Below are 10,633 nucleotides of genomic sequence, written 5' to 3'. Positions count from 1 at the left end.
TGGCCTCAAAAAACTGGCCGGAATTATTATATTATATATTACTATCATCATCATCTTTATCATTATCATCGTTACTATTATTATTTTAATTGGGTAAATGCCAGTTCCACCCAATACATGCAGGTTTCCTAAAGACGCTCAAAATGGTAACGTGCGTTTTCAAATATCAGGTCAACCTAAAAGACTTCACGTCGAGGTTGACAAAACACCAAGCTTTCCGGTAGAGCCAGTGGGGAAGCCAAGCCAAAGCTTCTCATGGAAAAAAAAAACGCTTTCCCCATGACTTCTAGGCTGGTTTCAGCACTAGGAATAGCATCTGGGATGCTGCCTACTCAGGGGCGAGGCTGCGTTTTTGGGTATGGACTCTCTGTAAGCCACGTTAGACCTGAAGCTCCAAATTTAGACTGGGAGAAGAGACGCTTCTGGAAGGTCAAACGTGGCAAAGCGACCCGGGGGGGGGCAAGGATCCCGTCGGAACAAGCCGGGGAGCCTCAAATCCCAGCCAAAGGGGCTCCCCCTGCGTGCCCGCCACGTACCCAGCCACAGGGCCCCGTCCGTGTCCAGCTGCGTGGCGCCGAGCGGAGAGGAGCCAGAGACGGGGGCTTCGTTGCCGACTTGCAGGGAACCTTCCCTCTGCACCCTGCTCCGGCGGGGAGGGAAGGAGAGACACAGATTAACCACCCCAGAGGAAAAAAATTACCCCTAGAAAATAAAACACCCGTGGGCTTTCTGCAAGATCCGCCACCACCCCTGAGCAAATCTCCGTGGGCTGCTGCACCCCAACAGGATGCTCCGGCGCACCCCGGCCACCCCACGCACCCCCAAAATCCCCCCCAAATCCCCCCCCAAGAGGCAGAAATCCCCCCTGAGGGGCAGAAAACCACTCCCTAGGGGCAGAAATCTCCGGCACGCCAACCACGCCAGCCAGCCACCACTCCCCATGCCACCCGAGCGCGGGGCCGAGCAGCGTGCCGGATCCTCCGCCAACCCAAAGAGAAGGCACGAACCCTCCTCACCCCCCCGAGCCCGTCCCATTGGCACTTCCCAGAATTTCGGGCAGGCGTGTCGCAGCACGCGCCCCATTGCCCACATGCCTCTCCTCTATTCTTATCCCAGGAGAGCAGTGACCCCCGGGGACCCCCGGGAGCGGGGCCAGAGCCGTGACTCAGGCTCTTGACCCTAAATCACCGCTGGCCCGTCCCGGAGCCACCTGTGGTGGCCCCGTCGCCCTTCCCACCTGGAGGCTTTGATGTGAACCCAGCGGTTGGTGTTGACGGGGACCGTGGAGCGTAGGACGACGGGCTTGGAGCCCAGGTCGTAGGTCATCTGCACGTAGCCGTCGACGATGGCGAGGGCGATGTAGTCGGAGCGCTCCAGCCCCTTCCCGCTCCACAGGATCAGGCCCTGCGTGGCCTCCGTCTTGATGCTCAGCTCGAAGCGGTTGGACTGCAGGGCCTTCTCGCTGCGCCGGGAGAACAGGGAGAAGGGTTAAAACACGGCTGCAAAAGCACGAGGCAGAGCACGAGCCTGTGGGGTCCAAGAAAGGGTCCCCTGGAGGTCCCCAACCCAGCTCCCACCCATAAAATTGGTGCCAGAGACAGGTGGGGGCACCTGGGCTCTGCCCTCCTGAGCCTGGAGGCACCAGGGATGCAGAGACCAGAGCAGGAGCTGCCCAGTTCCCTTGAGAGTTTTTTTTTTCCCCCCAAAAAAATCCAAATTGAACCCCCCAAGTCACAGCCTGGGGTTACTGCCCCCATTTTGCCCTCTGTGGAGGCACCGAGCCCTGAAGCTGCGGCACCCCAGGCTGGCTTGACCAAAACCCAACGGGAACCCAAGGGGATGGAGAGTGTCCAGAGGCAGCAAAGCCTTCCCCCTCCTGGACACAGCACCTTTTTCCAAGGGAGGAATGAAGGACAGGATTTTCCCCACGCTGGCCTCCCCGTCTTTGCTCAGTCCCTTCTGGAACCGGCCAAAAAAAGGCTTTTGGCCACTGGCCACGTGGCCATACGGAGTCACCATCTGCCCCTGGGGGCTGCTCCGCCACGCCGCCGACACGTGCACATGGACAGGACAACACAGGCAACACGGGTGGCTTTTTATTCCTAAGGGACACTTCTGGACAAGGGCACCACATGCCCCAGCCTCCCCCTCACCCATTTTTGCCTTCCTACCTCCCCCCATGAGCAAGGGGCAGAGCTGGAGCTGCTGCTCCTCTGCTGGAGCTCCCTCCGTGTTCGTATTCGGAGCCGGATCCCTTAGGGATAAAAAGCCTGGAGCAGGGACACACGGAGCACGCACGGACACACAGACACGCAGGGTGACAGCGGAGCACGGGGAACGAGCTGGAAGCCTGGCACGGACTCACCTGGGCTCGGCGGGGTAGTCCTCGTCGGGACTTAGATGCGGGAAGAAAGGGGAGCGTGCCATAAGCGCGGGGCGGCGCGGGGGAACCCTGCCCTCCCACCCAGCACCGACCAGCGGGGAGCCCGGACCCCCGCGGTCCTCGGGGCTGAGCTTTAAGCCAGCCGGGGGGGTTTGCAAGTCGCTGCTTTAGCCGGGGTGGGCGCTAGCATGTCACCATCATGTCACCAAGCAAACGCCCCCCCCCGGGTCGCCCAGCTCGCCCGCGCTGCGCCGCTGGGGTGCGCGGCCAGGGATGGGGCAGGGGACGGGAAGCGGTGCTGGGGAAGGGACCCCTGGGTCCTGAGCGACCACCACCCTAAAAGGGCAGCCCCCGGCTGGCTCTTCGGGACAGGAACGGTCACGTAAGGCTGCTCTGAGTCAGTGCGTGGAGAAGGGGAAACCCGGAGCCACAGCTGTCCTGCTGGCACTGCCCGCGGGCGTTTGGGGCTCCAGCGCCGCAGCCAGCTCCAGCCATCCGTGTGGATAAAAATGTGTGTTCGAGACAAAATGTACGGGCATGTCGCGGCCGGCAGCGCCCAGGGGAGCAACTGGAGCCTTAATCCTGCCCCGGGCACTCCCGCTGGCTGTCCCCGGGAAGAAGGGATAACTTTTTATGGGCAGCCCAAGAGGAGCCCTTCAGGGCCCCAGCTGCCAAAATCCCGGCTGAGGGACCCGGGGAGAAGCGCTGAGCTCCCTTTGCAGGACGGGGCATGCACGGCCGAAACGGGCACAGGCTGGCTCAGGTGGGGAGCGGCTGGGAAGGGCGACCTTCCCCATGGGGAGCAGGACGCAAAGGCAGCGGCTTTCTGCTGGGCTGCAGGCTCGTGGCTCCTCGGTGCTGCCCCTCTAACCCCCTGTCTGCCTGCCCGAGCCCTCCTGCTGCCCCCTGTGCTGTGCTGCACATCACGAGGGGTGGCATGGACCACGCGTCCAAGGACTCAGGAAGGTTTTCCCAGCACGGCCAGGCTGGATGCATCGATTTTATAATAATATATAACATCTATAATAATCAAAATTCATGCTGGGAAGCCAAGGCAGGACTAGCCCCCCTCATTTCCCTCTCCAGCGCTTTGCTGCTGATGGGAGAGGTTCACCCTGGGACCTTTCCTCCTCCGTGCTCACCCGTCTGAAGGCCGAATTGCAGCTGGGACAACATCTCCCCGCAGCAAAGGGGAATCACACAGCTCCTGCAGCCCCTGCAGAGCCAGCAGAGCTGCGAGGTCCTTGCCCCGAAGCGGGGATCCCACCCACGGCAGCCCCCGGCGAGTGTCCCCACGCCTGCCCCATGGGTGGGCTGGGGTCAGGGTGCTGGCGGGGGGCCTGGGGGGGGGCGCGGGCTGTACTTACGCGGGGATCTCATTGGTCAGGTGGCTTGGAAATGAAAGAGACAGGGACACTGAGAAGAGACAGACAGACAGACAGAGCGACAGACGGGACGCAGACGCTGCCCTCGGGCACGGCGCCGGAGCGGGGAGGGTCGCAGGGGGGCGAGGGAGGGAGCGCAGCCGCCCCCCCCCGCTCAGCACCATGGGGCTGGGCATCGGCCACGTCCAGCCTCATCCCACCCCAAACCAGAGCGTGCCCCCCAGAAGGAGGGAGAGCACCCAGACCTGACGTTGGCCAGGCGCTGCTCTGGCATCGGGGCAGCTTTTTACCAGCTGGAATTGGGGGGGGGGGGGGGGGGTCCCAGCCCCGGCTTGGCTCGCCCCGCTTTGGGCGCTGCTTTTGGGCATCCTTCAGCCCCGTTGTTGCTCCTGCCAAAACCCCGACTCCTCAGCCTGGCCGTGGCTCGGCTCAGCGTTACCTCTTGGTCACGGCGTTGTGGTACTCCACGTACGTCCTGCCGTCAAAAGCGATGGCCTCGGCGTCTCCAGCTGCCTTCTCGATGAGCACTGGAGGTGGGAAAAAGCGGAGCTGTCATGGAACAGAGCGTGGCCAGGCCAGGAAAACCCCCCTTTATCCAGGGCAGGCACAGACCTGCTGTCCCCAGGGACGTGCCAGCACCTAGCCAGCCCCTGGAGAAGTTTTATCGGGGCTTTAGAGCCGGCGAGCTCGCAGCAGGTTCCTGTTTTTGCAGCCAACTGACCCGAAACCACAGCTTTGGTGGCTTCCTGGCTAAAATCGGGGAGGAACCTGGGGGCTTGGTGGTGGGCACGACTCGGGGAGGGAAGGGAAAAGGGACCCCTGTGGCCAGGAGCCATCGCTCCTGCGTAACACAAATCTCTGAGCACGGAGCAGGAGCTGGGGTTAGCATCCTGCTGCCACCAGCACCCCCCAGGAGCACGCTGGAGCCTTGGGGTCGTGGGGGGGGTCTCAGCCCCTCCGGCCTCACCTTTCTCGCAGTGAGCCCCGGAGAAGCCCCTCTGGCAGGCACACTCGTAGCTCTCCAGCCGGGGGCTGCAGGTGCCCCCATTCTGGCAGGGGTTGGGCTTCTGGGTGCAGGGGTGGGCTCGGAAGGGGGAGATCTCGATGGCGCTGCGGATGTTGGGCTCCTTCAGCACGGGCACCCCCTTGACGGAGATCTGCCAAGGGGAAGCACAGGGTCAGCCCTCGCCCCCGCGTCCCCACGTCCCGTCCCTGCCTCTCCTCCTGCCGTTCCCAGTCCGGTGTGCTCGCTGGGACCCGCAAATCCCCTGCGTGGACGGCACCCCCGGCACCCAGACACCCGCACCAAGCTGCCCGGCAGGGCCCTACCCTCTGCACGGCTCCGCTGAAGCCCGAGGAGATGGCGGCCGCTCGAGCCAGCTTGCTGAAATCGGGGGCTCCCCCCACGTAGAACGGCTCCTTCAGGTTCAGGAAGGTGTGGGGCACCTGGCGAGGAGACACGGCGAGATGGGAGGAGATGCGAGACCGGGGGGACGGCCTCGCTACGGCCTCCACCCTCCAGGGTGCATCCCCGGGCACATCTGGCCAGAGCACCGCAGCCACCTCCAAGCCCCTGGGCTCTCAGGTGCAGCCCCTGCCCCGTCCCAGCTGGCCACCAGTAGCCGTGGGCCTCCTAAGGGCCACCACAGACCATGGGGAGCGGGCAAGCGCCGCGCATCTGGCACCAGGGGAGGCTGCCAAGGGGCTGAGGAGCTCCAAAAAACCTCCAGCTGCGAGGTCTCGCCTGGCAGCAGGAGAGCCAGGGAAAGATTTTCCTGTGAATTTAATTCGGGGAGGTGATGCTCGAATGCTCTCGGGCGTGGAGGTCTCGGGATTTGTGTGACAGGTGAAGAAATATTGCTCCTGTCTCACCGGGGCTGCTGCTTGGACCCAAACTCGTACCAAAGGGATCCAGCTTGGATTGACCCGCGTGCCGCAGGTCCCCTGAGGCGAACGGCTGGGATCTGGGGACAGAGACCCCTGGATCTGGGGACAGAGACCCCCCTGGATTTGGGGACAGAGACCCCCCTGGATTTGGGGACAGAGACCCTGCAGCCCCACAGAAGGAGCCGCGTCCCCTCCTGTGCCCTCCGGAGGGGTCCGGGGATGCGGTTACGTGAGTCGCTAGCTAATGCTTCGTGGAGTTAACGCGAGGAACATGACCGGATTAATTGAAATGCTTCCGAAATAACAACAACGAAATGCAACGACTGGCTGGAAATGGATGAAGGGAGAGGGAACGGGTGTCTCTAAGCTACGGGGGGTCCTAAAGATGCTCGGTCCGAGGGGAAGGGAGCAGGGGTACGGGTCTGGATGGAAAACAGAAAGAGAGCGACGTGCCGATGGCAGATGGGATGGAGGTGGCGGGTGATACTTATCTGTACCTTACGGGATTTCTGGGATCCAGACAGCAGGGGAGGGAAAAATACAAATCAGAGGGAGAGAGAGAAAGAGAGAGAAACGGGAGGTCAGTGGGTAACGTCGTAACATGCAGGGCTGCCGCCGGCGGGGGGCAGGGGGCTGCGGGGGGCAGCGGGTGGCCGGGGCCGGCATCCCCAGAGGGTTGGGAGCACGGACAGGAGCACGGAGGGGACAGGGCATGGCGAGAGGTCAGAGGCGAGCTGCTGATTTGGGAACAGAGCAGGGAAGGAGGGATTCGGCAGCAGGAGAGTGGTCGGGTTTTCGCTGCTCGGTGACTTCTTCCTGCGTGCACGCAAAGGGGCTCCGAGAGCGGTGCAAAGGGGCTCCAAGGGTCGTGAAAAGGGGCTGAGAGTCATGAAAAGGGGGCTCTGAGAGTCATTAAAAAGGGCTCAAAGAGTCGTAAAAAGGGGCTCTGAGAGCCGTGTCGGCCGTGTCCCCTGCAAAGCTCTGCGTGGAGGCTGGACAAGGAGGGACGAGGCGCTGGAAAGGCGCACGGCTGCTGTCCCACAGCATCCTTCTCTCCCAGGTCCCCAGTTCCCCCTCCACAAACTCTTCCTCCGCCCTTCTCACGCCTCCGGGGATAAAAGCCCACGGCTCTGAGAACTTCCCAGCTCGTTTCACGCGGGTGCAGAGCTGGGTTAGAAGCCCAGAGAGCTCCGACCGTCTCCCCCTGCCCCGTGGACGTACCGGTGACTCTCCCATCACCCTCTCGCCGTTGTTGATCCTCATCACCCCCTTGCGCCCGTTCCTCTCCAACAAAACGCTTATCCAGGTGTTGAGGGGAACTGGCTCCTTGCTCCTGGTGGGGAGAAGGGAGGAAACGATGTGGGTGAGAGCTCTGCCGTGAGCCAACACCAGATCCCATCCATGCAGGGATGGGCTCAGCCCTCGGGGCCAGTGCTGGCCATGGGAAGCCCCCACTGGCCCTTCTCCTGCCTGCTGCCCCCAGCCCCCCCTTACCTGAGCACGGCCGCCCCTTTGCCCAGGTCGTATCTGTACTCCAGGTAGCCGTCGTGTAAGGCCAGGGACACAAAGTCCCCCTTGCCGTCGGTCTTCTGCCCGTTGTAGAAGATCATGCCGCTGGGGCTCTTGGCCAGGAACACCACTTCCATGGACATTTTGTCCCTGGGGGCAGGAGGATGACGGATACCCTCCGAACCAGCCGCCCACGCGCTCCCTTCCTCCACCCCAAAGGCTTCTGCCACCCGTCCGAGCCCGCGGGAGGATCTGCCGTGCAGGAGGTGCCTCTGCCACCTTCAGGATGGCAGCCAGCAGTGCTGGCTCCTCCAGCCCGCCACACCTTGGCACAGCAATTCTGGCAATGTGGGGGTCCTGCGGACAAAACCCCGATGGTTTCATCACCGTCGGCACGTGGCTGAGCACTTACTGCAGGTCGGGAACGAAGGTCTGCAGCCCGCTCAGCTCCAGGTAGGAGAAGCCGTTGAACTCCGGGAGGAAGGGCATGGTGAGGTCCTGCTCCGTCACTGGGCACAAGCGAGGGGACGGTGAGGAAGAGGAGGCAGAGCAGCCTCAGCCAGCGAGCAAAGGCTCCCGGCTTGGGGAAAATCAGAGCCCCAGCCCCGCCGGCCCCGGCCCACCTCGCTCGCAGAAGTCCCCTTCGCGCCCCATGGGACAGGCGCACATGGATCCCCCCTCCGGCAGCACCAGGCAGGTGGCGGAGACGTGGCACGGCGAAGGCTCGCACGGGTTCCGCTCGTCGGCACACGTCGGACCTGCGGCACAAGGGCTCACGTCGGCACCCCGAACGGCCGGCGGGCACAATATGGCCAGAGACAGCCCTAATTCTGGGGCGGGCACAGGATGGGAGGTCTCCTGGCGGCCCTGCCAAACTTTTTGTCCCATCCCAGGTTGGGTTCACACAGCCCAAGAAGCCCCCCGCAGATGACCCCGCAAAAGGGGAGGTGTATGGCCCATGCCACAGTGCACTTCACTGCCTTAAAACACCAGGGGAATTTTGGGGGACAGATCCTGACCCTTGTCTCCTCCACATCTGGATAGCTCTATGCCCAAAACTGATTCCATCTCCGTTGGACATGACTTTATCCTACACTTTTGGGAATCACTGCCAAGACTTCGCCACATCCTCCTCCTCCCCCTGCTGCTCCCCGTGACCCCAAAACCTCTGGGACCCCTCAGGACCACCCAGCAGCACCAGGACCCCCCAGCAACCCCCCTTCCTGTACCGGTGTAGGTGTGCAGACACTCGCAGTGGAACATCTCGGCCTCCTTGACGTGGCAGACGCCGCCGTGGTGGCAGGGGTTGGGGTGGCAGGGGTCATTGCCGCACTCGCCCACCCCGCTGCCGTAGAGCACGTCGCTGCCTTTCTCCCGCAGGTCGTACAGCTGGTTGTTCACGTCCAGGAGGCGGATGCAGCCCTTCAGGCCGCTCGTAGCTGCCGTGCGCTCCGCCACCCTGAGGGGGACAGAGCGCACGGTGGGCTGGGGCTTGGGGGGGAAATATGGGGGGGACCCCGCATGCACTTGGGTGATGCTTCCAGGGGAATAAGCGGAGAAACCCCTCTTGGAGGACACTGTACCCCACCAGGGATGCTGCACCCCACACCAGGGATGCTCCCCAGGGACGCCCCCCACCCCGCAGCGGTCCCCCTGCTCACGCTGCCATTTGGTCCTCGGGCGCTCCCCCGACGAAGAGGTCGGTGTCGAGGTTGAGGCCGTCGGTGCCCGGCGGGCTCTCCCCGCTGACGTGGGGCTCGCCGTCCACGGCCAGCACGCCGCTGCGCCGGTTGCGGTTCACCACGAGCTGGTGCCACTTGCCGGGCTCCACGCGGACCTTGCTGGTCACCACGCCGGTGCCGGAGCCGGTGTTAAACCTGGAGGGGAGGACGGGGAGGCTCGTGGCCGCAGCCCGGAGGTGCTGGGAGCACGCAGCCTCCTCCCCAGAAATCTGCCAAAATCCTGTCTGGATTTTGGGGTCTCCAGAGCTCTTCCCTCCACCTCACCTCGCCTCAAATCCGTGCCTTTTGGGAACTGGAAATGTAAATTCAGCTCGGATTCCTGGGGCTTTTCTCCCCCCCTTTTTTTTCCCCCTGAATTTCTTCTCCTGGTGCCAGAAGGGTGCCAAAAAAAGAGCTCTCGCTTGCCCAGAAACCACCCTCCCACGCCTTTCAGCTTTTCAAAATTCAAACCGAAACAAGCAAATTAATTCTCTTGAAAAGCGCCAGAAGGCGACGAATCCCCTTAAATATTCCTAATACGCTGGGAAAAAAAAAGAAAACGTTCATCCTCCTGACCATTTAATGCTACCCTCCCTTAACCTGGCAGCCTGTGCCACCGGGACGGGGGGACAAGGGCACGCACCGGAGCTCCACGAAGCCGCCGACCAGCGCCAGGGAGATGAAGTCCTTGCCGCGGCTCTGCCCGTTGTAGAGCAGCAGCCCGCTGAGCTCCACGGTCCTGAACTCGACGGCGATGCGCACGGTGTGGTACGCCTTCATCGTCTTGAAGGCCAGGTAGGACTTGCCGCCAAAGCTGGGGATGAAGTACCGGATCGCTGCCGGGGGTTGGGGGGAAGGAAAAGGGGAAGAAGCAGAGGATGAAAATGAGGATGGAGAGAGGATAAAGCCTCCCAGACACTGGGACTGGTGGTCCCCAACACCTCTCGTGATGGCAAATCCCCAAGAAGATCACCCCCAGGCTTCATGGGACTGCCTCCCCCATATTTCAGCGGTGTCCCCCCGCCAGCTCCAAGCGCCCGGCGTCCTGCTGGACATCGCCGTGCTCCACACCGCTGCTCCTTGCGGCTCCCCTTCCCTGCTCCCCAACCACTTCTCTCTGCCCGCCCAGGACCCCACGTGGCAGGTTTATGCTCAGTGCCCCGGGATTTTATTTATTGCAGCTGAGATTTTCAAAGGGATCTGGAAGGACGAGCCCTGTTAAAATTAACAGGACCGGCACGGAGCTCACCATCCCCGTGCTCAGGGCACTGCGTTGGCACAGCCAGAGAGTAATTGCTCCTGGCACCTTCTCCCCTTAAAACCTTGCCTCTTACAGCTCGCGCAGCCTGCTTTGGGTAGGGGTAAAGCTGGTTTAAGCACCAGCACTCATTACGGGCTGGGTTTGATGGTGCCCCACATCTCTCCATGCCCAAGCAGCCAGCGCAGGCTGGAGCAGCATCCCTGCACCAGCCCCAAAATGCTTGGGGGGAGCATGCCAGGAAACAGGCAACCATACAGCTGCACTTTCCCAGCTGTATCCTCTCTGCATCCTTGGAGCCCAAATTCTGGAACAAAAAGCCCTAAGAGAAGCCCTCCCCTGCTTTTTTAAGGGGGGGGACTTCGCTGTCCCCACTTCGGTCCCTTGCCATCCCACGGCCACGCGCCCGCTGCTGACACCCCGAAGGCTGCTCTGCCAGAAAAAAAAAAAAAAAAAAAAAGATGCTGTTGCCCGTTTCTCCTACTTTTCA

General features: G+C 62.3%; 1 protein-coding gene across 6 annotated transcripts in view; it reads right to left on the bottom strand.

Moving 5' to 3' along the window:
* The window catches only part of AGRN (agrin), an 81,384-nt gene that overhangs the window by 3,231 nt on the left and 67,520 nt on the right, over nucleotides 1–10,633 (bottom strand). For all 6 annotated transcript variants that reach the window (XM_080564590.1, XM_080564591.1, XM_080564593.1 and 3 more), the window contains 12 exons: nucleotides 9,529–9,721; nucleotides 8,826–9,041; nucleotides 8,394–8,623; nucleotides 7,788–7,922; nucleotides 7,577–7,673; nucleotides 7,150–7,314; nucleotides 6,877–6,988; nucleotides 5,098–5,214; nucleotides 4,736–4,925; nucleotides 4,208–4,295; nucleotides 1,238–1,462; nucleotides 537–640 (listed from right to left, as the gene is read on the bottom strand). In XM_080564590.1, coding sequence (XP_080420716.1) covers nucleotides 537–640; nucleotides 1,238–1,462; nucleotides 4,208–4,295; nucleotides 4,736–4,925; nucleotides 5,098–5,214; nucleotides 6,877–6,988; nucleotides 7,150–7,314; nucleotides 7,577–7,673; nucleotides 7,788–7,922; nucleotides 8,394–8,623; nucleotides 8,826–9,041; nucleotides 9,529–9,721 — 1,872 coding nt within the window. The remainder of the gene's footprint in view (nucleotides 1–536; nucleotides 641–1,237; nucleotides 1,463–4,207; nucleotides 4,296–4,735; nucleotides 4,926–5,097; nucleotides 5,215–6,876; nucleotides 6,989–7,149; nucleotides 7,315–7,576; nucleotides 7,674–7,787; nucleotides 7,923–8,393; nucleotides 8,624–8,825; nucleotides 9,042–9,528; nucleotides 9,722–10,633) is intronic.

This window comes from Anser brachyrhynchus (genome assembly GCF_964034855.1).
Source record: "Anser brachyrhynchus genome assembly, chromosome: 21".
Lineage (NCBI taxonomy): Eukaryota > Metazoa > Chordata > Aves > Anseriformes > Anatidae > Anser > Anser brachyrhynchus.
This window is presented reverse-complemented; position numbering and strand designations above follow the sequence as displayed.